Source organism: Astatotilapia calliptera, chromosome 13 (assembly GCF_964374335.1).
Source record: "Astatotilapia calliptera chromosome 13, fAstCal68.1, whole genome shotgun sequence".
NCBI lineage: Eukaryota > Metazoa > Chordata > Actinopteri > Cichliformes > Cichlidae > Astatotilapia > Astatotilapia calliptera.
Window position 1 is genome coordinate 7,449,752 of NC_137434.1, and position 27,162 is coordinate 7,476,913.

Below are 27,162 nucleotides of genomic sequence, written 5' to 3' on the forward strand. Positions count from 1 at the left end.
CAAGAAACACTGTGACTGAGCATTCCAGCTAGGGTCCAGCTTGTCCTGACTCCGACTGAAGTGTCTTTGCTTGTTGTGGAATTTTAGTGGGTGGGTGGGGGGCTTCCTCTGGCTGCTGGCTAACACTGTCAACACTGACTACAAGTACAGATAAACCCTGCTTCTCTTTCTGTCTATAGCCACTTTCTTATTTTCTCTAAGTTCTCTTGATGAGGTTGATTGAATTATTTGTATTCTTAAATCTTTGTTCAGATCTCTAGTAAAATCTTCATAGAGCTACTTTAACTCTTGGTTGGACTACTGGTTGGACTACTGCTCCCAGATGGCCACATATGTGCACATCTGGGAGCCACTTTTCATGTATTTTCTATCCTCTGGTTAAAAGTATCTCACTATGGCCGGACATGAGCTCACAAGACAGAAGAATCAAAGTTTTTACTGTCCTAGCTGCTAGTGTGTAATGATATTGTCGTGACGATCAATGTTGGAGAAAGTCTGACATGGGTTTGGCCAGTGCGAACTAGAATGTAACCTTTATGTCCTCTGATAGCAGCACTTTAGGAAAAAGAAGAAAACACAATGATTTAAAGATTTCAGACAAAGTGTTGGATGGTGCAGCAGTTCAATGTGAGATGAATAAAACATTTGCAACTACATGAAACAAGCTCTTTGTAGTTCCTTTCTTTAATCTAACCTTTTATACTGTGTCTACATTCCCATCAGCATAGAAAGCACGATTTACACCGACTGAGGACAGACAACATTAATAGCTGTGAACTCTGTGATGTTGTGTACGACTCACCTCTTTCTTGCCGTGATAGTGAATTCAGTAGATTGACCATTCCATTTTTTATGAAATCATTAAAGATTGATTAAAAGAAAACAAGGAAGCACTACAACTTCTGTTGCTCTTTGAAGCAACAGAGTCTCCTGAGACTACTGCACATGCTGAATTATTAGCTTCGCACTGTATTTGGCTTCATTTCATTGTTCACACTCTATAGTACAGTCTGCAACTGAGGGCATGATTCCAGTGTAATTAAATGCTATTTAAGTCAGGCTATATTATTACATCTTACAGTTTCTTTTTTATTTTATTTTACTAGTTTACCTGGGTTTTTTCCTTTATTAAATTATGGGGGTATTTTTAGGGGCAAGCTTTAAGATGTTCAGCCCTGATATTGTAATAGAGACAAAACACTTTATGAGGCCAGCTGACTCATGGTAACATAGACATCACAGTTTCAATATGCTTTTGAAAATGTTTCCTGGTCTGAAGAGTCGTGATTTCTGCTGTGAAATTCAGATCTTAGTTTAAGGATTTGATGTAAACAACCTAAAAGCTTGGATGCTTCGATCCATCCTGCCTCGCATTAGTGGTTCAAAAAAATTGGGATTCATTCATGTTATGTTCTCGTTGGCGTATACTGTAGTTAAAGTGTTTCAAAAAAAATTGTTCTCCAAAATTTCGATGATGGAATTATGTTTAAGTCACCACTAAATATGGAATTTGGAACTTCTTTAAAACAAAATGTGAAAACCTGGGTGGGCTTTTGCTAGTAATACAAACGAGGTTAACATCAGCTAGCATATTAGCATTCACATTAGCTTAGATGTTAGTGTAATGTTTACTAGCAGCTAACATGGTTATTTAGCAACTTTCTACTCAATTGAATAAATGTGATTCTTATTCACCTAAAGACTCACATATTTATACAGTGTTTTTACTTCCACCTAAACACTTTTAACTAAGATTCCCACTCTCTCACACAGAAGCACAGAGGCTAAAGTCTGGGCAAGTTTGGGCAAGGTGCTAAACTCTAGGGTTTAGCATCTTGCTCAAGGAGTGTTTGATACATGGGATCTCGGATCAAACTACTGGCCTTCTAAATGGCTCCACCTGATCCACAGCCGACCCAAATGTTCAAGTTCTACATATCTTTTTATTTTTTTATGATGTGGTTGATTTTATTAGACACTGAATTATTTTGGATTATTTGGTCATCTGGGAGAGTGCTATACTGACATCTGTTCCTATATTCTTTACTATATTGGTAATGATAGGCGTAAAAGCTCAAAAAAGATATTTTAAAACACATTACAGACTTGCATGGCATTATGGCTTTGGTGTTTTGTACAGACAGTAAGTGGAGCTTGATTTGCACTTGATAATATCTAATTATCTTATTTTGGTCTACCTGAGTAGAGCAGACATAATGTAACCAGATAGACATGACTCATACTGTCCTCACCTTGACATGCACAAATGCTGACTGGATAATGTGTCTGGAGCTGTCGACATCAAGTGCAGGCTGTGTTTAAGAGCAGATTATCTTGATCTTGGATTTATTCTCTTCTCAGCCACACAGGGCTGTTGTGTCTCAGTCAGCAGAGACTAGTGATGAAACTTAGTTTGTTCTATTAAAATAAAGACTTGCTGAGGATACTGAGGTTGAGCAATGTGTCCCGTTGCATCAAATATCCAGTCCTGACAGTGATCCTCATCCACAGCTCGTCCATCTGGTGCATCTCAACACTAATTCTTTAGGCGCCACCTTCTGGCCACATCTTGCCTACATATAAAAAAAGAAAGAAAAAAAAAGCACTTTCACTTTCATTTTACCACTGACTTTTAGCTTACTACATACATGCAGAGTAATTTCAATGAGATAAATAATTAACATAATTTTCCCCTTTACAGCACAGGATGACCTTCATACATAAATTTAAAATACTGACAGCTGAAATGTTGTTGATAGACTGCATTAATCTCTCAGAAGATAAGTGTCATGACCTTGTGTGTTTACATAGTAAATGGAGAGGACAGGGAGGTTTGATCAAAGTTCAAGGACAGCTATGTGCTGCTGTTGTATTTGGCTGTGCTGTTAGGCAATCATGTAGTCCTACCAAGTACTCCATGTTTTGAGTAGATAAACATTTTTATTGTTGTGGACAAAAATCTCAAGAGAAATCTGGCCCACAAATTTGCTAGTGATGTGTATCTCCTTCTGGAGGAATGCTCAGTGTCCGATTGCATGACTGATTGTCACTGCAGGGGAGGATACAAGGAAGGAAGAAATCATTAAACTACGCAATCAAAAGTCACAGAGAGGTCTCTCGATGCAATCGGCCTGTCTTAGGTTTTCCTAGAATTCATAACTTGTTAACCCCAAAAAACCCCCTTAAAGCTGCTGTTGGTTGAATTTTGAAACGATCAGATTAGAAGCCATTGGACCAAATAAATGGCCAGGATGGAAATCTGTGCAACGCAAGCTAATTCACTTTATAACCAATATGAAACGCTGCAAAACTGTGCATGAATTAGAAAACTGGTGTAGTTAATAAAACAACTGTAACACGTTTACCTTTAAAACGCAGTTTTGATGTCATATTGATGATTTGTATAGTCTTTAAGCAACAATCTGACACATTATGGTGTGGTGAGTGCTATCGAAAGTGACTTCGCTTAATATAAGACATGCACAGCACCGACAAGTCAGGTAAGTGAAGACAGTGCCCTAACCCCTTAATGCCTAGTGTGTCATATTTGATAAATACAGGGTTTTTTCAGTTGTTGAGACTTCTACATCAGCAGTGTGATTTCCCCCCCTGAAAACCTGAATAAATTGCATTTTAAGCGATTAAAAAACAAGCCGCCAGATATCACAAATAAATTACAAATTAAAAGTCATGTATGTAAATTTAAATTTTAAATAATTTTGTCAGATGGCTCAATAAATTTTCTGGCAATTATTTCAGATTTTAAGCTTTAACAGGCTAATCCTCCAACAGGGTCGCCATTACCAAACTTGACCTGGGTGGATCTCACTTCTGAACCTGGAAGAGGATGCAAATATATATTCTGGCTTCGGTAGAATATGTTTACAGTTTTGGGTATGGCAATTATAATAATTTTTGTTTCAGAACATAGAGTTCATTTATTTCTGTTTGCCACACCATGGTGCAGTGACCGTCAGAGAAGGGAACGGGAGTTTGATTAGACAAGGGAGAAAATGATGTTTCCTGTTTCTACCAAGAAATATTTTTAGGAAAGAAAACAACAGGAAACAGCTGAAATACTCATTTTGTCTGAAGATAATTGAATATACAATGAATTAACATTTTTAAAACATTGTGTTTCTGTTGACTCTTGAGACTAAACTCTGCTGCAGTCCTTTAATCTCCTCCAAGGCTTTAAGTTAAAAAGAGCAGGTCACTTATCACTAACACAAAAAAAATTACTTCTAGTTACTTATTTTTGGTATCTTTTTGTTATTATTATCATTTTTATTTTCTTTTTACATTTGCTTTATTACAAGGTTTTGTGCTTGTCATGTCTTGTGTGGCAGTTTTACATATTTTACCAGCTTATGAAGGATCCAATCAAACAACAAAAGAAAAAACAGACTTGGGATTTTATGTAAATGTCCATACAACATCAACATAAAAATGCTGGGGTTATGGTTAACCTGCCATACAGAATAAAGAGAGCATAAAAAAATTAATGCAAGAAGAGATGATTAATTTGAAAATGATGAGGAGACAGAAGTTCAAGGCCACTTAATGTTCACTTAATCTCTGTTATCGTCTATACTTTGACTGCATTCAGTTAGAAAAATAGTTATTATTTGTGCATACTTTTACAGCTCAAGCCAAAATTATGTAGGAAACGGACACTGATTCATTTGGCAATGGGAAAAGGGAAGACAGCTCGCCATGCAAACATGCAGGAATGCTATTCATGCTGCTGAGTAATACCGCAGTTGGAAGCCGCTATTGCAGACTGACGGGAATACTTTTAAACTGGGATCATGTCTTGGAAAAATATTCATGTTTCATCCACAGATGAAGCCTGAAAAACTAATTTTGGTTAACCCAGTTAACCTGCCAGACACCATAGCATAATCCCCCGCACAAGCAGGACCATGACTTTCAGCAGGAAGAATTTCAGTTTAACTGGGATGCAACTCACAGGTTTGTGTTGATTTTTGTTGGTTTTCTAACCTTGGGGGACGTACACATTAATTCACTACAGCTGAGACTCTTGGCAGACCTGAGGATAAGAACACTGAGTGCTTGCAGCTGAGATAGTCATCAGGTAGTGCTGTGAGTTAGACTTCCCCAGCTCCTCACGAACGTGATGTTGTGCATTCTGTTACACAACAGTAGCCACATCTTCATGGCTGAATGAGTCTTTAAACTATCTGTTAACACGGCACGCAACTGATACAGAAGTTTTTCCTCCCACTGAGGTAGGCATGTCATGCACATGAACACTCCTACTACAAGACCGACAGGGAACAATGAGGCTTCACACTGTGGTTTGTGTGTGCAGTTCTGATAGCGATGCCTTATTTCTCCCACATATTGTTTGACAGCTGTGATGAGCTTCTGTGTGTGCACAAAGGCAATTCTGCGATATGAAAGTTTTGGCAGATGCGTGCTGAGTGGATAAAACAAAATCGTTGACAATATCTGCTCATCTCCAAGCTTTGACCCGACGGGAGCAAGGCCATGGCTGGGTGCGCCTCTCTTATCGCCATATCTTCATCTGTGGGGCCAACCCAGAGCTGCTGGCCAAGCTTTGTTGTTTTTTTTTCTTCTCCTTTTTGCACCACCATGCCTCTGGGTTTCAGGTGGGCTTTTTGTTCCCTGTGGTAACTGGATGCAGGCTGTGGGCTAAGGAACAATACAGCTTTCAGAGAGCAAGGAAGAAACTGCACGTAGCGATTCCCACGGCATATTATGCAAGGGAACTTCTCATTACCCCTGTTTTCAAGAAAGTGTGCTTACCTCCCTCTCTATAGGCTAAAGGAAACATCCATTTAGAGATCTCATGTTCATCTTCCAAATCAAATAAACACAGTCAACTTAGAAAGAAGTCATTTATGTAATTCACCCACTCGTAAGGTCATCAAAGACATTTGTTGGTTGTTTTCTTTTCCCTCCCCTGAATGAAATGTTTCTCAAACCATTAATCATGAACTTGTCTTTATGTGCAGATTAAAAAAAGCATGAAGGAAGAAGAAGATCAGCTAATACTAATGTAAATAAACAGAAAAGGATGATTAAAAAAAATACAAAACTCAATGATTTTTGGCCTTTGCCATAATTCAAGGTCACCTTTTTGGAGATTTGTATTGGACATGATATATGTTGATAACTAGATAACTAGGGAAACTCTATCAGATAAAGCTTGATATCCTTGAAGATCTTTTTTTTAGGCTTTAGTGTTTCTCTGTTTAATCAGACCATGTAAGGACAGTTCCATGACTGCAGAGTGCAGGTCCAAGGTTTATGCAGTGATAATACGTGTGCTTAGCAGTTTTTTTTAAATCCTGGAGGACATTCTGCTCAGGCTCACTGCAGAGAGACACTTGTGTGAGTGAAGCATACACAGCGGTGAGTCATTGTTTGTGCTTATTATTTCAGAATAATTGCTACTAGTTTTACATAAAAGGAATTTTAAAAACTAATTAGATGACAAAGCCTTTGCACTTTCGTTAGAGATTGTAATTGTAAAGAACATAACATTTTGAAGCAGTTATTATCTGTGTTTTCTAAATGCAGTTCTGGCACATTTGCTATTGTAGTGGACCTTGATCACTCTTTGCCTGATTATTAACTCGCATGTTGAAGCCAAGTTGAGAAAAAATTGAAGCGAGGAATGTTTAGAATCTGAAAAATAAATTGACAGATGCAACAAGTAAAGTTTAAAAAAGGTGACTGCAGTGCAAACATTGGAGTGCAACAAGAAGGAAAAGGATCTGAATGGCATATAAGGATGTTGTTTGTGCATTATCCATTTCATATCAAAGCTCACTTTATCAACATGAAGGACATGTTTCACAGAGATAGTTGGAAGATAGGAAAAGGCATGTTCTGTGATTTGTTTTTGTTCTGTTAGAGTGTAGGCCTGTACTGCCACGTAGAGCATATGCGAGCACACGTTCAGCTGAATATACAGTAATGTGCAAAAATCTTTAGTCAACCCTATTTCATTTCTTATTCTTCAGAAATAGTTTTCCAGGATTCTTGAAAGATGTCAAAGCTCTTCTTTACATGTTTGCTGCCTTTTGTTCTGTACTCAGCCAATCCATGGTTGATAGTATTCCATTATGTGAAAACTTTGAAAGCCCTTTAGACAATCTGGAGAGCCTTCAAAACAATATAGTCTGTCTCTTGGGAAGAAAAATAAAAATAGGACAGGGCTAGATCAATGCTGTTGCACACTACACAGTAAGCAGTATTAGAATTGTTAAAATTAGAGCTGGAGCCTGAGAAGTCTCTTCCATCAAAGCCACATCGTGCTCTATGCATGTAAGCACAGTGTAGCACAGATATGCATATTTGACAGCCAACAGGGTTTTAGCTGCATCAGTGGGAGTAACTGAAATGGTCCACCCACATTCTGCCTGGTGAAATAGAAGCAGTGGCTCTTACACCGTTGCTTCTCCCAAATGAACATACTCAAAAGAAATCAGTAACTAACAAAATAAAGTTTCTTGTGCACTGAGGGTAGAGGGTAGAAAGGATTGCTTTTATGAATGGCTTAAATACAGACAGGGAAGCAGACCTAATGTAAATTTGGAGTTTTCTTTCTACTAAACATGTCATTAGTGGCCCTGTGATGCATTAGTGACCTGTGCAGGGAGTATCTTGCTTATCACTCTATGACAGCTATGCCATGAGAACCTTCTGTCCCCTCAGAATAAGAGGTTAAGAAAAGGGATAGATGAATAAATTAATTAATAATTTTAGAAATGTCTCATTGAAATTTAAAATGTGATTTTCAAGAGAAATCTTGTGACAGCAGAAACTGCAGCGGTGGCAGAAATTACAACAGATATATTCTAATAGCTATGCATTAAATATCTGAAGTGGCCAAAAAAGGGCTCAATAAAATATAATGTAGAACACAGATAAGGCACAATAGCGCAGTGACAAAAGTCATTGCAATACAGGCTTTCTTTATTATTATTATTTTCTTTTTTTCATATATATATAGCCCATTCATAAACTCGTCGACAGCATTCTATTTACCAGTTTAACCAAATATATTAAACATAAGCACACAGAACCATCAGCAATCAATTTTTGTTTTTGGCACATAACCGGAACTCTTCCTTTCGGCGCCTGAGCCAGCACGGAATGTTTTTGCTGTCGCACCAGATAGCTGTCAAGCCGACAAGTGCCTCCTTCCCTACCTTACAGTAAGGTGTATATTAATGTCACTTTTCATTACTTTTACGTACATTTTGTTCATGTAAGACCTCGAGATGATTCTCTGTTACTGAAAGCGATCAATTTATGTTTTTGTATCTGTGTGACGTTAGCGTGTCGCTCTGTTTTTAACGTTGGCACGTCGTTTGGTAACTGGCGACTAAGAGCTAGCAGCATAACTTCATGATATTGTAAGCTAATTAACACAGATATCTTCTGTGCTTCTAGTGAAGCTGTGGTATCTCATAGGGTACTGCTAAGGAAAACCGTGAAAGCTTTTAAATTTCTTAATGTGCTCGGGCTGCAATAGCTGCTGTTTGACTGCTGGCTGACACGCTCCCTTGAAGATTGATCCAATTATCTGAGGCTAGCCACTACTAGCATGTGTCTTTGTTTAAACACTTTGTTGCTGACTAATGTTAGAAATTTCAGTGCTGGCAGAGTCTCGTTTTATGTGTTTCATATCTGGTGCTTCGTTAATCAGAAAGGGGTTTAAATGCTAAAGTTGGTCGGAAGTGTAATGTGAATTTAAATGCCATGATCATTTGTCTTAAAGAAAGCAAAGTATAGCCTATTATCCAAACAGGGGAATGTTGTTTTCCGTATAGTTAAACTCTCGCTGTTGTGTCCTTGCTTCACTTTTAGTAGACCCTGTGCAGGCAAATCTTTCTGCAAGAACTAAGTACATATTGAAATCAGTGTTGACAATGCTCCTTTCAGACACTGATCATTCATGCAAGTCATGAGACACATGTGAGTGAAAGGGCTTTTGTTTTTCTCTGTTAGCATGGTGGAAAAAAATTATATCATGGAAAATTTTCAATATTTTCCATTTTTTTTAAGGATGTGAAAATCAAATATATTTTAAACCCATTATATTGAAGCTATAGTGTTTCAAGCACTTTAAAAGCTCAAAAAATGTAGCAAACTTATCATAACATATTAAACTCATTTTGAGGAAATGGCTGTTCAAACAGTATAAATACAATATATCTCTGAGTTTAGTTCAGTTCACAAAACCACAGTCATGTAGAAGAATGCTGGCATGAGAGCTGCGCTTATGATAATTATAGACACCCTTCATGGGGAGGGTGAGCCACAGAAGGTCAATGCTGAAATGGCTGCTTGTTGGCAATAGTGTTGTATCAAAATGTACTCATGCAAAGCTGACTGGAAGGGAGAAGTGTGGTAAGAAAAGGTGTGAAAGCAAAAGGGATGGCCGCAGCCTCAAAAGAATTAGCAATTCATTAACTACAATCTTCCTTTCACAGCAAAGTTTCTGCAGTCAGTGACCCTCAGGTTGTTTTTTTTCTTCGCGTATCTTCAGGTTTGCAGGATGGCCCAGACAGACAGCAAGGTACTGGTTTTGGGAGCGTTGGCTGGAGTGGCTGGTGTCGGCTTGGCTGTGGTGTGTTACCAAAATTTTAGGTCTCGGCGAAGAGGCTCGTGCCTGGGATTCCAATTTCACCATACTAATGAGCAAGGGTATGGTCTCACGCTGGTGGATGGTCCTGGTCTGCCCAGCGGTCAGGCCGAAGTGCTGGATCGCCTTGAAGCCCTGATTCAGTGTGTGTCAGAGCTGAAGGATGAAATGAAGGCGTTGAAGAACGCTCTGCCATCGCTGCAAGACCAGGTCAGAGAGGAGTTCAGGGGACGTGAAGAGGCACGGCGAACTGGCTCTCTGCACAGGACTACGCCAACACGAAGGAAAAGAACTGCGGCCACTGTCGCTGAGGCCAGAGCTACAGGCCGGAGCTCAGAGGAAGCAGAGAGTGAAGGAGGGTGAGTACTTTAAAAGCTGAAAACAGTTTTCCCTTTTTATTATCTGGTTAGAGATTTCTTAATAATGTCTGAGCAAATGTACAACAACATCAGAATCTTTTCCATTAACAGATTCTATGACAGTAATATGCTTTCCTGAATTGTCTCTCAGCAAGCCATAGAAGTCATTTGACTTCCTCCAAAGCGCTCTTTTGCTCACATACACGTAGATACATATAGACTTAAACTGAAAATATCAGATTAACAGGATTCACACACAAAATTATGCCCAACCTAAACAAATGCTACTTTTTACTTACAATTCCATCCCATTACACCAGCCTCACTAGCTGCAGCAGTTTTGAATTTTGAGTGATGAAGAAGCCGCTAGATCGAATAAATAGATACATCTACAGCACGTGAGGTGCACATATTTTATGTGCACCTCATGTGCTGTTAAGGAACACACACTGCATGTGGCCAATCTGCCAATATCACAGTACTAATGCTGATACGCTGATGCAGGAAGTGCAGTGGCTCAATAATAATGACATATTTGTAAAGTAAGACTATTGTGTCCTTCACTGTTCTTTCTTTGTGAATTATAGAATAGGGATTAAGTGAGTAACACTTAGTTTGTCTCCATAAGTCAGTTACAGACTTCTCTATTGCAATTTCTGGCTTGGTTTCATAATTGTTACACCCTTAACAAATCTTAACATTATCACAGAAGCGAATCTGTGTTGTAAGAAAAGCATGTGCTGCAATTAAAGTTAAACAAAAGAAAATGCACACTTGTGGTCTGTTTTAAGATGTGGGAATGAACAGGCACTTAAGAAGAATTCTAATCTCACTTTTATTTCATGTTCTGTGAAGGGAAAAGTATATGGTTTTCTGTGGTTTCCTGGGAGCCAAACAGCTAGTTAGATTAAAGTGACGTGAAGTGAGTCACTGAGCAAAAAGGGAACCTGTGATCTGGCTAAAGCAAAAGCCCAAAATGAAACAGAAAGCACACGCAAAAAAAATCAAGAGTTCCAATTTAATACAACAAAACAAAACAGACACTTTGATAAAGATGAAGGGGAAGATGGGACTGATTAGGGTTTAGAACCAGATGTGGAAACTGTGACTTACCTGTAGTGATTTGCACTGTTTGCCTGTAACACAACCATTGTTGTGGTTGTGTTACTAAGGCAAACTATAGAACCAGTGTGTGAAATCATATAGGTATCCAGAGGAGTTATCTGCTGCTAATCACATGTACTTGATTATCTGAGCATCAGCAACTGTAAATATGCTGAACGCTGATGTTTTATCAGTTTGCAGGTCTGGAGGCTTCAGGTGTGTTAGTTGCTGAGGAGGACAGATATCAGCTGTTTGTTCAGTCTGGGAAGGGTTATATAGTTGTTTCCTAACAATTTGGAGTTCATCATTTATACAATGAGAAGGATTGAATAACAAGTGAATAACCTTCAAGACGAATATCAATATTCCCAGGAGTGGACATCCCAGAAAATTCACCACAAGGTCAGGCTCTGCAGCGCTCAAAGAATCTCAGACATAACTCCTCAGTTAGAATGTTAAATATTAGCCATGCCACCGGACAATGATCCCAAGCAAAGTAGCAAATCTGCAAAAGAGTGACTGAAAAAACAGTCCAGTCAAAGTCCAGATTTCAATCTGACTAAAATGCTGTGCATAAGTGAATGCCCACAAATCTCCCTGACCTGAAGCAAGAGTGGGCTTTTATATCTTCATAAAGTATAGAGTATGAATAAGTTTTTATATGGACACAAAGAATCTGTGACATTGTTCCACCGTTTGTCCAGCACACTTCACTCAGTTACACCCCATGAGCCTGTAGAATATAACAGTTGAGTAAAAGGTTTGAAAATATCTGCCTCACTTTATGGTTGAAGAGCAATAAATGTAATTATATTATAATCAGTTTTATGCTAATTATCTATATCCATACAATCATCAGGCTGTAGTCATTTCTTACTGAAAGTAGTTCTAATCACAAAGAAGCAAACAGAAAAATAAACTGCAGATAAATATCTTAACAGGTGGTGAGTGGTAAATTAGTTTCGGGTTAGTTTACACGTTAACAGCCGTATTTGTTGATCATTATCTGCTTTTAGGAGACTTTTGGCCCACCTACTTTACCAGTTAAACCCGCTTGCTGTTTTTTTGCATTAAATTATATATGTGACAGTATGTAGAAATGCCTCAGGTGCTGCAGATAACAGCAGACCAATCAAACACCGCATGCCCAGTCATCCACCCCCTGCCAAGATGTCTTGAACTCATGCCAGCCATAGATAACATGTCTATTGTGAATGGACAACCAGCTAAAATCTCATCTTATCAAAACATTATCAGCAGTTAAATAAGGACGATTAATCCGGGGCCTTAATATTTTCACCGGTTAGGAGCACTTAAGTTTTTGTTGGACCCAACAGAGACAATCTGAACACGCAAACTCTCAAACTTGTATAAACTGTGAGCACCAAATCAGAAAGAGGATATTTTAGCATGCTTTATCCAGCCACTTAACCTGGATTGACCCCCTGCTTTATTTATGGAGGAAGTGGAGTATGTCAAGTGCCAAAGAGACATCACAACACTGGGTGCAGCTCTATTCACATCCTAGCCGCGCTCTCTTTAGGTGTGCAGTGAGCCTTGGATCAGAGGTGCATGACTCCTCCCCATCTCTGTTACCATCCTCCCAGTGATTATCGTACTGCCTTGGAGCAGATTTTTTAAAAAACAACTTAAAGTAGGCCAACTGAACATCCAGCGTGCTCTGAGTGTTTAATTAGTGGTGTGCTTGTTGCTTGTGCCAGTAGCGCATGAATTACTTTAGTTGGATCTTATTTAGAAGACACCAGGAGCCCTCTTTCATGATGTATAAACTTTTCAGGTCGCTACCACTGTCCTCCTGATTGGCTAAAGAAACAGTTGGGAGGTGTCAGACTGCCCTCTAGCAAATGTGTTCACAGGTTTTGAGTGACAGCCATCGGCCGCATCAAATGCTCCTAATTACAGTTGGGGTTATTATGCTTTAAAAGACATCACATCATGCACACACCTCCTATAATTAAAGAGCCTTTCCTGCCGCTCTGTTATTTGTAAGAGCAGAGGGTGTGGGGGTTAGCTGGGAACAGTGGAGTGAAGAAATTCCAGCCCCTTAGGGAGTGAGCGGCGTCCCCCTCCTAGTTAAGATTTCTAATCCTCACATCCATTTTCAAAAGCCTCTTCGTGTCTTTTCAGCCGTCTCGAAGCACAATATCTCCACAAATTATCCCCGTAAAACCCACACTCTAAGCATTAAGTAGAAGATATTATGAGTTTGCTGAAATCCAAATCCTTAAGATTAGCAAGATTAGTGCATTTTTTTTCACATAAACATTTCAGGTTAACATTTTACCTCTCTGTAGGGGCAGGGATAGCTCAGTAGGTAGAGTGGTGGCCCCATGATCGGAAGGTCGGGGATTCGATTCCCCTGAACAGCTACCCTGAGGTACCCCTGAGCAAGGTACCGTCCCTACACACTGCTCCCCGGGCGCCCAGTGGCTGCCCACTGCTTCACTGAGTGAATGGGTTAAATGCAGAGAGGGATTTTCCCCACGGGGACCAATAAAGTACACTTTCTTTCTTTTCTTTCTTTCTTCCAGAAAAAGCGGGTGAAAAAGAAAAACTATCTTAATCTTTATGATTTGCTAACAGCACAGAGGAGAAAGAAGCAGGTTTCCAACAGAGGGCATCGTGCAAGTGTAAACAGGACCTTCAACCAATCCGAAAGCAAGCTCTGCTGCAAAACATGATATGTGCACATCGTGACCAGGCAAAGGCACTTTTTTCTACCTTTCTGGAGGTCATTCCTTCAAGTGTAATACTTTTCTGTTTGCATAATTGCAAAGATTATTTTTATGAATCAACTTTGTCCTCTGTTTACAAAGAGACTTCAAGTGTGACCAGTGTTGGCAGTACAGCCTGCCTCCAACCTGAGTGCAATAATGTGTTTTACTCAAACAAGAGAACAATTAGTGTGACATAATGGCAGAGTTACAGAGCGGCGTAGTGTTGATCAAAAGCGGGTACAGGGTCAAAAGTTCCAGCTGTTTACTCCATTCACTGCTCATGTGTCACGGCGACTTCCTCAAAGCTACCTTTCTGCAGGTAAGCAGACCCATCAATCACACTGTCTTTGTGCCAAGCTGTCAGAGGCCTCATTTAAAGGTGTCTTGTAGGAACTTGTAAATCCTCAAACAGTTCCCACTGAGTTTATTCACATCACGTCGCTGTAGCTCAAGGACATTACCACTTCTTTTTTTCCTTTTCCAAAAAAACAAGCATTTATGACATCGGATAGTTGTTGATTTAAGCAGATTTAAGAAGGAGTTTTGTTTAGCGGCGGGCAAGCCTGATCAACACACAGAAATGTTTAGAAAAAAAAAAGAAGTTCATTGTCTGCTTTGTGATTAAAAGATTTAGTCTAACTTCCCTGTGACGTCATGCAGGTGTTGCTTCGCAGCTGTCCATATCCACTACATTCACGTCTATGTCCTCAGATTATTCTTCAATGAAAGGCTATTAGCCAAACAAACACATCTGTTAACTCGAGGAAAATAGTTTATACTATGCACCCATTTCAGCTGTCTGATGCGTTTCTCGTCAAATTGGCTGGTCTCTGACCTATATCTGTTAAGTTTGACCACCCACGTCTCCCTTTTAGGTTGCTTCTTTATAGACCCGATCTTATAAACGTGATGCAAAAAAGGCATTTTTTTCCATTAGCATTTTAATCTGTTAAACAGTTTCAGTCAAACATTGTTTAATCAAGTTTTCGCTGTACAGTATTTAATCCGTATTTATATTAGAGATGGCACAATACCACTTTTTTATGTCCGATACCGATATCATGAATTTGGATATCTGCCGATAGCAATATAAATCCGATATAGGATATATATATATTCATAGTCCACCAACACTGATCAATCTAATAAACTTAAACCTACACCATCCTCCCTATTGTGGTATTTTAAAGAGTACTTAGTGGAAATATTAAACAACCTAACTAATAGGGTTGCCAGCAAAAAAAAGAAAGAAAGAAATAGGGACCCCCCCCCATAATGCTTAATTGACGTAATCAACTTGAATTTAAAGCACGTGTTAAAAAAAATGCACAGAAGTCTATAATTTTTCTACAGTAATTAAATAGATTCAACATCTTTCTTCAACAGAATTGCAAAGGAAAAAGTACAGTAGCTTTCTAGGTTATAAATTTGACTTAATAGTTACTACACTCAACAAAAATATAAACGCAACACCTTTGTTACTGCTCCCATTCCCCATGGGATGGACGTAGAGACCTAAAATTCATTCCAGATACACAATATAACCATCCCTCCCAAACAGTGGTCACAAATCAGTCCAAATGTGTGGTAGTGGGCACATCTGCTATATTGAGATAATCCATCCCACCTCACAGGTGTGCCACATCAGGATGCTGATCTGACATCATGAGTAGTGCACAGGTGTACCTCAGACTGCCCACAACAAAAGGCCACCCTGGAATGTGCAGTTTTGGACTGATTTGTGACCACTGTTTGGGAGGGATGGTTATATTGTGTATCTGGAATGAATTTTAGGTCTCTACGTCCATCCCATGGGGAATGGGAGCAGTAACAAAGGTGTTGCGTTTATATTTTTGTAGAGTGTATATACAAAAATGGATTTCTATACATTTTACATCAGATGAAAACTTTGGTTGTAAGATTCAGATAATTATTTATTAAAAGCTAGACATGAGAATTAGAAAGAAAAGTATGTTTTTGTGCCCCTCTTTCCCTGTTAATGCCCTACCTGCCCCCCTGGCAAAACTTTGCTAGATCCTGGTGTAGAAAGTAATCTTAAATAAATTCTAACAACAGCTTATCAAGCTTAAACGTGCTGCTGTTGTTCAGCCCGGTTTCCTCTTTCTGCCGCAAAGTGGGTGAAAAACAAACAAGAGAGACGGGGGTCGCGACAGAAAAGCCGATCAGCTGATTGTTGATCAGTTTCAATTTGAAGTAGCAGCAGGAGAGGGAGGGAGAGAGAGGCAGTCGCTCCATATATCGGTTGTTAAGCTTAACGTGGGAATGCTTTACGAACATTCAGAGATGAACTTACACACTTGCTTTACTTCTCTGGGATAGCTTTCTCCAAAATGAAATTCTGGTTTGGAAGCACGTAGTGAGGCTCCAAATGCTCAACCAGACCGCCAACAGGTCTCGCACGCCACTCTATCACGAGACGCACACCGCTCAGACGTGCTAAGGTCATGACCCGGGTTACGCTGTGTCGCTAGTTTTGTGAGGTGCTTTTGTGATATTTAATGGATCGGATTACATTTTTTATTTCTCTCCGATATCCGATCCAGTAATTTAGGTCAGTATCGGACCGATATGTAATATTGGATTGGTCCATCTCTAATTTATATTCAGATGATGTGGTATAGAGAGTAAAGGTTGATGCTCACTCATCTTAATGAGATCGGTTATTTTGCAGGTGGCCATTAGCACTAGGGCTGCCACGATTTGTCGACTAGTCACGATTACGTCGACTATCAAAATCGTCGACGACTGATTTAATAGTCGACGCGTTGTTTGAAGCTTTGTAAGATCCCAAAAGACGCAGGAATAAGTAGCAGGATTTAAGAGTGTAATAACGGACTGAAACAGAAGATGGCAGCACTGCATGTACAAGGATGCCAGCTGCCGTTAAACCCCGAAGAAGAAGAAGAAGCAGCTGTGTCCCAGAATTCATAGCGCGGCCCAGCTTAGTTTCCAACAATGGCGGCAGCTAGTTAGTTTTAATATTACTCTTATTATTCTTTCTGGGTCACAAAATAAACGTTTAACATATTTTCAGGCGAGAATGTAGCTGTGTAAACCTCAAATATCTGCTCAGTTTATCAGGACACCACATATTTTCAAAAGCGCTCCGACGTTTTCGGAGACGTCTGTTACCCACTAGCTCGATAGCTAGCCGGGGGCTAGGTCACCCACCGCCGTCTTTCGCTACTCAGGTTAAATATATATGAGTCACTTAGATAATTTAAAAATGTTGTTGTTTGGCTTTTTTTTTTTTGTATTTTATTTGTTCCTGAGTAAATCGGTTTGTCTGAGATTAAAGTTATAGTTTTTACACAGCTGAATAAACGTCAAGCAGACAGCTGATTATCAGAAGTGTGAGATGCTGGAGAATATACTCCGTTGTCCTGTTATATTTTAGATAGCAAGGAGTTTATTAAACTTCACCGAAACAATCTGCAAATTTCATTAAAATTTAATAAACTATCATCTTGTCTTTATTTTTAGTTAGCACCTTAAAAGCTTAAAGCTGTAAGCTAATGATAGTTATATAAGAGCAGATGCTGCTGGTGCAATAAGCTGTAGTTTTATGTCCAGTGGATGATGATCTGATTAGTCGACTAATCGCATAAATAATCGGTGACTAGTCGACTATCAAAATAATCGTTTGTGGCAGCCCTAATTAGCACCAACACTTTTGACCAACAATTGCTCCTCCAGATGTATAGAACTCTTGCTAGTTGGCCAATTCACCTTTCAGGACTTTCTAGAATATAATGAATTTTACTGTCGTCATGAAAAAATAAATTTATAAAGTTAAAAAAAAATCGAAATAATTAATAAATTCCATTTAGGTTCTGTTACTAATATAATGAGGTCTTCATAATCAGTCCTAAACAGATGGCCTGTTCTGCTTTTAGTGTAATGTCACTTTTTGCGTTGCTTTTACTGTTTCCACAGCAGAGCTAAGACAAACTTCCTTTCAGCTTTCTCTTCCAAACTTTGCAGGACAGCTGTTAGTAGCTGGTAGCTAGCATTAACGCTCTTGCTATTCGGTGGCATCATTTGGGGGGGGGGGGATTACAATTAGTCAATTTATCAGCAAGTTGATTATATTGGCTGTTATTAGCTACTTGATAACCTATTGGTGTCAGAATTTACAACGGATAAAAAAATGACAGAAACACCCTTCAACTATGTAAGGAGTGTTACATTGTATAGTTTGCCCAATAGAGGGCAGTAATGTTATCGGCATTAAAAATCCTGTATTAATCATGCTCTAGTGTCAAATGATTTATGTTGCTTTGTTGTTTTCTCCTTTAGAGTGAAGCGTTTGCTAATAATTGTTGTGTCATATAATTAGAACCTCTGAGTTTGCTCCATGACGCTCCTGGTAGTCGGTAATTTTGTATGTTGAAACCCTTGAAAAGCCACAGTGGGTGTTTTGTTTATTTTCCTGTTCATCGGTATAGTAGTATTGGAAAAATTCACGTCAAGCTTGAAAAACTGGAATACCGATACTGTTCCAGTTTGCTTCCCAGTACTAATTTTAGTCTGCTTCAGCATTAATAATGCAGAGAGAGGTTGATCAGGACAGTGATTTAGCTATTACAACTAATCAGGTGCACAGAGTCTGTGGGTCAGTCATCATTTCAATTCAACAATTTATGTATATAATCATAGTGTGAATATATCTAAAACTACCAAATCTAGTCATTCACTGACTTCCAGTTTGCTCTGTGGGCTTTATGGGCCTACATGTCTTTCACTGGAAAGCTCTTTGAGCTGTGTTCTTTACTCTTTGCTGTTCTTATTTGTTTTGCTACAAGAACAAAGCAACATTTGGTATTCTCAAGAAACGTGCTGCTGCCACCCTGCTGTCAAATCCTCTGTGACAGAGGATTTGACAGCAGGGTGGCAGCAGCACGTTTTTAATCAGCTAGGAAGGATCATAACTCTAGTGACTAGAGTTATGATCCTTCCTAGCTGATTAAAAACCTTTTCCAGCTAATGGAAGCAATCCATCACAACACATCAAACTCAGGAAGTTGTGTAATAAAACACACAAAAAGAGTAACCTGTCGGATAAATTGCTTATTCTATACTCTGTTTCTTATTTACTGTGTATTGCCAAACACTCTGCTGTAATTTATTTTATCTTAAATATCTTTGTGACCTTCTAACAGGTTTATTGGTCACATTGATGACTCTCATACACGTGTTTCTTTCCTGTTTACTTTTGGTGACATTGCAGCTAAATGTCAAATGTGCAGCTGTGTACATCCCCACTTTCAAAACTTGTTTATTCATCTGCTATTTCAGGAACAACATTTTATCATATCCTAATAGAAGTGCTATTTATGGATACACAGTAGAGATAAAAATAACGTGGCTGGAATGAATGGCTCTATTCTTTATTAATGTGCAGTGTCATCTTGTGACTGTGAGAAATGAATGATGCGTTGTTTATCACCCACATCTTTTTCCAGCACAACGCAGGGGGTCATGTTGAGAAAGTCAGTGACGCTGTCAGTTGGCTTGTAGGTCGGTAGGGAAAGTGAAAGGTGACATCAGCGTTTTTAGGGGGAGGGATGGAGAATAAATAACTGGATTCGCTCCAGTCAGTCAGGCATTGTTTCACAGCAGGCTTTCATTGGACCTGTCACCAGACTCTGAATAAGCTGAGCTGCATGCTCTTAGGCCCGGTGATGTTGGGATGGTAACTGGGGTTTTGTTTTGAAGGCGGTAACCGTGGAAACTGCCATTAGTAAGCTCTATTAAGAGGTTCCTTCTTTGCCCCCTTAGGCTCTACACACTGAATGATCTCCCCTAGGGAGCACACAGCCTGTTTGAAAATGAAAGTAAAGCTTCAGGAACCATTAACGTTGCAATGGGGAGTTACAGTGTTGTTCACAGCTTTGTGCATGGTGCTGATTACAAACCAAGAAGTTCTCTTTTTACAGGATCCAGTACTGACTGGATAAAATTAATTATGAACCCATTTTTAGGGGGTTTCTTTCAATTAGCAGCATTTGAAACCCCATGCTGTGTTACCAAAGCTCTACTTTTTTTTTAAAAAAACAACAAGGGGAGGAGGAGGAGGGGTTGCTGAGCCACTCTGTTTAGGGTAAAATCATGTCGCAAGTTTATTCTTGGAGCAATTCAGCAGGCAAAACAAACCAAGAATAAACTTGTTACATGATTTTTGGCAATTATATTTAGCAATTCCTTTTTAATTAAATTTTTTTATATTGAGCTTGTGTTCACACTACTAATAAACACCTGTTGGATAAACCTCTAGAGCCATGCAGCACTTGCTTTTTCCCTGTATATTGTTATTATTTTCTTTAGGTGTTTCCATATAACAGTAATCTCCATGAATTTAAGCTTGTAAAGCTATTTGTTATAAATTCCTCTTTGTAACACTTCACTTGGACTTGGACTGGACTTTTAATCTGAATGAGCTGAATGATGTAATCGTAAAGTGAAGACATTATTCACTTTTCTCATTGTCACGCTATATGGGGGTGGCTGTAGCTCAGGTGTAGAGCATCTACTACTTAGAACGTCGGTGGTTTGATCCCTGGCTGCTCCAGTCTGCATGCTAAATAGCCAAGATACTTACCCCAAGTTAGTTTCGGATGTATCCGTATGAATGTGTGTGAATTTTAATTAGAAAGGACTCAAGCATAGAAAAAAATGCATGTATGAATGGTTGTGAATGGGTGCTCAGGTGTATTAGAAAATCACTATAGAAGAACCAGTGCATTTACCAATTATCATTCTGTGTGATGCTGTGCAAAATCTAATACATAATTATCCATGTTTGCTACATTATCTGGTAGTTATCTGTTAAATGCTTTGACCAAATGGTCAATTTTCAGGGTCATACCGAGGTGTCAAAGATTATGATCGAAGTCAGTCATTGTTTTTCACTAATCTGCACCATGATTATAGTCACAGAAGGTCTCTCTCCGTTTCTCTCTCTCTCTCTTGTAATACTGTTGTCTTTGTTTGTGAGGTCCTTTCCCTTACCCAAACTTAATTAGATTTGTTCTTTCAGAGCTATGCGCTGCTAGTAACACCGCCAACATAATAATGGTTCCTGTACAAACATATGTACATTACATAAACACACAGTAAGACAAATAGATTCTTAGCTTCTTTTTCTTTCAACTCAAGTGATTCATGAACCGTGGAATGGCGTGACAGGAATGCGTTGATCACTCAGTACGCCACTGCCTGTCTCTCCACCCAAGAGGGAGTGAGGGAGGGAAAAAGGGCTGTTGAATGAATTAAAAAGACAAAAGGATGAATGAATGAGAGAATGAATGACTAGTACATTGAGGCTAAAGATAAATGCAAGGCTTTTTTTTTTGGTGAAAGTTAGTGCAGCGTGCTGTGTTGCAGCTAGACCAAAAAAAAAAAAAGTAAGAACACAAAAGCACCCACATTCAAATTTTTTTAAGCTGAAATGTATTGGCCAATAAATGATTTGAGCTTCGCCTGCAGGTATTAGGGTTTACTTTGGGGTTTAGTGTGCAGAGGGAGATTGTAGCAAGTCTGCCAAAGCCTTGCTACAATCTCAAAATGATGGTATAAAAACAAACGGAGATTAAAATATGTATGAGGCAAAGTCTGGTTTCTTTTGCAGTTACAGAGATTCTCTGTTTCCTGCTAAGCTGCTGAATGTGACAAGCCAATGAATCAGTTATTTAAACTCCTGACTAATGCTAAAAAAATAAAAATCAATCCTGTAGTTAAAAATTTGGACTTTGGAGCAATAAGATTTACCCTTGCTGAAAACACTCTTGCAACCTTGTTTTAAACTGTGCTAACTAATGTTTCTAATGACCCAAGTTTTAATACATATATCTGATTTTATTTTTATTATTATGTATTTATTTAGATATTTGGATATTTGTTATGTGCAACACATGAAAAGCCAGATCCACTAAATGGGGAAAAATATGCTCCGTTCTAAAAACAATCAGTTTATTTCAATATCATGTCTTATTTCAAAAAATAAGACATGCTTTTTTTTCTCAGGAATAAATATCAGCACAGTTGGCAATAAACTAAATAGAGAGCAATTCACATTTAACAGAAATTCACATTCAGTTATTAATTTTGTGCTAAGGAACCTTCCTCTTTTATAGGACTATAACCAGATGCATCCAGCTGGCAGCCAGCTGAGTTGACGCCCTTCAGGTTGTGTTCATTTAGACTGACAACATGTTGGCAATCTGTCTGCATTTATAAATTATACAGCAATTATTTGTAAACCTTCAACAATCTCTCTGAGATTTATTTCAGTCAGTTCATGTCAGGTTGTGACTATTTGACTGAATGACTGTTATTTAAATGTATTTAATAAAATATCAACATCTAGTGTCCCTGTACAGATATTGCTGTATGGTTGTGTTTTTTCATTTTCTCCTCCACCCGTAGACTGTTCTGATGTAGAGGTCTTTCACTGTTGCAAAAACTCACGTTACAAGTGCATGCATTTCGCTCACAAATGATAAAAAGTAAGGCAGAGGGGGCATCTGAAGTTAAATGGTAAATGGCCTGTATAGCACTTTACTTAGTCCCTATGGACCCCAAAGCGCTTTACACTACATTCAGTCATCCACCCATTCACACACACATTCACACACTGGTGATGGCAAGCTGCATTGTAGCCACAGCTGCCCTGGGGCGCACTGGCAGAGGCCGGATACTGGCGCCATCGGGCCCTCTGACCACCACCAGTAGGCAATGGGTGAAGTGTCTTGCCCAAGGACACAACGACCAAGGCTGTCGGAGCCGGGGCTCGAACCGGCAACCTTCTGATTACAAGACGAACTGCCAACTCTTGAGCCATGATCGCTCCTAAAGACATCTCGCGGGAAAGAAACCCTGCTCATAGATTCCAGACATTATGGCAAATGATTAATCTTTATGCAGTCCAATTCTCAAATTTATAACAGTGGTAAAAGCGATAGTCCATCCATCCACTTTCTTTCTCTTATCTGGGCCCAGACCTCCCTCTCTACGGCCACTTCCTCCAGCTTGTCCAGGATAACACCTAGGTGTTCCCAGAGGCCTGCTGGGAGATATAATTTCTACAACATGTACTGGGTCTGCCCTGTGGCTTCCTCTTGGTGGGACCCCAAGATACTTAAACTCTACTGTATGTATTATTGTAGGGTAAACCTTACAATATAAAGCGCCTTGAGGTGACTGTTGTTGTGATTTGGCGCTATATAAAGAAAATTGAATTGGAAAAACTCCTTCACTTGGGGCAGTAACTTGTCCCTGACCTGGAGTAGGCACTCCACCCTTTTCCAGCTGAGGACCATGGCCTCCGACTTGGAGATGCTGATTCTCATTCTTGCCAACCAAGATAGCCCTACAACATCCAGAGCTTTCAAGAACTCTGGGTAAACTTCATCCCCTGGAGTGGATGCCTCCAAGGAGTTGTTTAACTGGCTCAGTGCCCACCATCTGGTTCAAAGGTTACCACCAAGACAGACACCAACCACCTTGTGGCTGCAGCTCAGTGGAGAAACTTCAGCAATTAAGGTATTAAACATGGTCTATTCGGACTCAATGTCCCCATTCTCCCTCGGAATGCTGTCAATGGTGGTAAGAGTTGAAGGTAACCCTCACTATACATTTAGGCACCTGTCTTCACCCAAGTGTCCAGAACATACGGCCTTAGATCTGATGATACGATTACAAAATCTGTCATCGACCTGTGGCCTTGGGTGTCCTTATTTCAAAATCGTGTTCGTTGTGGACAAACTTTGGTTTGCACAGAAGTCCAGAAACAGAACCCTGCTCGGGTTCGAGCTGGGGATCAGTCCACCAGGGTTTGCACCCCTGGCCCCCGCCCAGCACACACTGCACCAGACTCCTACAGCACCTCCTGCGGGTGGCGGGCCTACTGCAGGGTGGGCCCATGTCCCTCATTTGGGATGTGCCTGCCTGGTGTGTCTTAGACTAAGGCCCATCCCCAGGCACTCGCCCTTGGGCACCTTCCCCACCTGTCCCGAGGGCAGGGCCCCAGTAACCCTATCCCGGGCTAGGGTGAGATATTCTCTAGATCTTTCACTCATTGGGGTTTTTGAATCACTCTTTGTCTGGTCCCTCACCCAGGAGCAATTTGCCATGGGAGAGCCTACCACGGGGAAAAAGCCCCCCGACAACATAGCCTCTGGGATCCCTGGGAATATAATATTTCTCGGTAGCTGGTCACCTTTCCTACAGTGTAAACTATCATGCACTTAACTGTTTGTATAAAAATATTGATAGGGGTTAAAAAGCATTTTCATTGAAGTAAAATTGATTGAAAAGTGGGAAAAACTCCCATTATTTCAGTGTATAAGTCGATTTGTGCACTTGACTTTTACTGTAGTGGCACTTCATCATCAACAGTTGCTTTCTTGGCTAAGGGAAATCTCTGCAGTTCAAATGCCCTCATATTACTCCTGTAATCACTGCACCCAGGTGTGTGTGTGTGTGTGTGTGTGTGTGTGTGTGTGTGTGTGTGTGTGTGTGTGTGTGTGTGTGTGCGTGTGCGCGTGTGTGTGCGCGTGTGTGTGTGCGCGTGTGCGTGTGTGCGTGTGTGTGTGCGCGCGCGTGCGTTATGGGGTGGAACTGGCAAGCAGCCCTGCAGCACAAGGCACCTGTTGGGTCCACAGGGTTTATGTCTGAGGCCCGCTCCGACACATCCCTTCAGAACCATGGCTCACAGCCCAAAACATTCTCTTAACCACCAATGACGCATATGCAGCCACTGCCAACACTTAATAGAAGCCTTTCATATTTTTTACCTTTGTCTGTCTTTTATTTTCACCTGCCTTTTTAATATGGGTATTTTTTTTCTGCCATTGCTATTTAAGTGTTAGCTTAGGGAGTCAGTGTGCGTGTGCAGCCATTGAAAGGGCACCATAAAACTTCTAACACAGGCATTGCGTGCCTCACAGTGCTAAACAAGTCTCCTTGTGTTTGTGAAAAAGCCTTCAGGTAACTAAAGTTAGACTTTAGGAATTCCTTAAGAGCTAGTATTTTTAAACAATTAACAGACCAACTTATATAAACAAACCTGGTGCCTTTTTTTTGTGCATAAACAGGCAGTGAATAGGGCTTCTTTATAATCAGTATGTGGCACAGAGTGGCTTGTAAAAATTCTCATGATGACAGGATTTTGATTGATCTGAAAAGCTCCTCAGCTGGGGTGAGTTCACCTCACATGTAGGGCGGTTTATTAATTCTTCTTGAGTTTAGCGTATGCACTTTGCTGATAGCAGGATGGAGACGGTGTGGTCTGCATGTACGCGTTCAGCACAGCTTTCTAATCCACATCAGTAACGTTTAATTGCACATGCTGACAGCAAAATGAAGCTGCACCTCATTCTTTTGCCATTTGTTTGTACTTACAGGTACATGACTGCGCTCACAGACTCAGAGGATGAGCTAAGTGATGCAGAAGAGAGGGATCAAGAGCATCCTGTGGACAAGTTGTCTCTCCTCATTGAGCAGATTGACCGTTTGCATCAGGGCTGTGAGTCTGACAAACGGGAAAGTCTTAATATCCTTTTGGAACAAAGAGAAGAGGTGCATATACATTTCATTAATTCGTGTTTGTCTCCATAATAAATACAAAACAGTGTGATGGAGTTGTGTACTTTCATGTACTTCTCTAGTTTGGACAAAATTCGACATTTCTTTGGCGGCTAACCCGAGCTTACTGTGACGTCCATGACATCAGCTTGACTCTGGAGGAGAAGAAGACCTACGCAGAGACTGGTAATTTACTAAAACTTGTTTCATGTCTCGTTTGACTAGCATTCTACGCTGGATATGAGATGTTATCTTATAATAAATCCGACTGTTACACTGGCCAACCCTCAAAAGTCAGTGTCTCATCTGGAATACCCAAATCCAAATGTGGTTTTAAGCAATGTCAGGGAATTGGCAGGAGTGCTTGGCAAGCTTGGACCAAACATAGCCCTGGATTGGTATTTATCTGTCATACTAGCTTGGATGCAACACGTTCATGTATCTTCAGTATCTTCAGTTAAGCATATTGCTTAAGTTAATTACACAACACTTCTAGAAAAATTCAGTTCTTTAAACAGCACTGAGTCACAACTTCTGCAATGACCAGTGCAAAGATCCTTGTATAGTGTTATATTCTAGTCATTTACTCTAATTTCTGTTCAACGTAAACCCCCAAACATTGGTGTCTAGTACCTCATCTTTTTAATTTCAACAAGTCTAGGTTCTAATTCTAATAAACTCAATGGCTGCTTTTAGGTACATCTGTACAGATGCCCATTAACCTGGATATCTAATCATGTAATCAGTAACTTAGTGCATTTAGTAATGTAGACATGATCAAGACAACCTGCTGAAGTTTAAACTCAGCATCAGAATGAGTACTGAAGGTGATTTTGAATGTGGTGTAGTCGTTGTAGCACAGGCTGGTCGGAGTATTTCAGAAACTGCTGATCTACTGGGATTGTTCCACACAGCCATCTTTAGGTCTGAAAACAGAGAATGGTCAGGCTACAGTTCACAGAGGCTCACCAGAACTACACAGTAGAAGATTGACAAAATGATTGGCTGTGTCAGAATTTGGTGTCAGCAGCATTAAAATCTTGGATCCATCCTGCCTTGTATCAAAGGTTCAGGCAGTTGGCGGTGGTGTGATGCAACAACCTATCTGAGTGTTGTTATTGGCCGTGTCCATCCCGTCATGACCAAAGTGCATCTTCTGATGGCTGCTTTCAGCAGGATAACGTGTCATCTCAGTGATGTTAGTGGTTTCTCTAACGTGGCAGAGTTCACTGACTTCAAAATACCCTCCACTGTAACCAGAGCTCAGTCCATTAGAGTGGCTGTGGGATTTCCTGGATTCCTGTGAGGAATGTTTCTAGCATCTTGTTGAATCTGTGCCACAAAGCAGCAATACTAGCAAGGTGTAATCCATGAGGTGGCAGGTGAGTGTAGGCTCAGTGGAGCTAATGGTACTGTACACTTAAATGAAACAAAGACAGTTTTTCAATTGACGATTGGACTGTTCCAGATGAAAACTGACATTTGTGTATTTTTATCTATAAATTAAAAAAATGTAACAACAAAATGTCTCCTATGAGCTACTTTAAGTGTTAAAAGGATTAGGTGACCCTAGGAGCATTTACAATACTTGTGTCTGAAGTTAACTTCAGAAAATTGTCCTTTTATGTTGCCATCTTTGTCCTGTGTACATAGGTAATACGCTCAAAAAAGAGGATACTTTCATATTAACTTAATGATAACAAACACT

General features: G+C 39.9%; 1 protein-coding gene across 5 annotated transcripts in view; it reads left to right on the top strand.

The window, feature by feature from the left end:
* Positions 1-5,138: 5,138 nt before the first annotated feature.
* Positions 5,139-27,162, top strand: part of rmdn2 (regulator of microtubule dynamics 2) — a 43,027-nt gene continuing 21,003 nt past the window's right edge. The window contains exons 1-4 of one of the 5 annotated variants that reach the window (XM_026189721.2): positions 5,139-5,252; positions 9,551-10,005; positions 25,274-25,448; positions 25,538-25,640. In XM_026189721.2, coding sequence (XP_026045506.1) covers positions 9,560-10,005; positions 25,274-25,448; positions 25,538-25,640 — 724 coding nt within the window. In that variant the 5' untranslated portion in view covers positions 5,139-5,252; positions 9,551-9,559. Of the gene's footprint in view, positions 5,253-6,292; positions 6,403-8,084; positions 8,219-8,389; positions 8,415-9,550; positions 10,006-25,273; positions 25,449-25,537; positions 25,641-27,162 lie in introns of those variants that run through there. The other 4 variants (XM_026189719.2, XM_026189717.2, XM_026189720.2 and 1 more) reach the window with 4 other exon arrangements.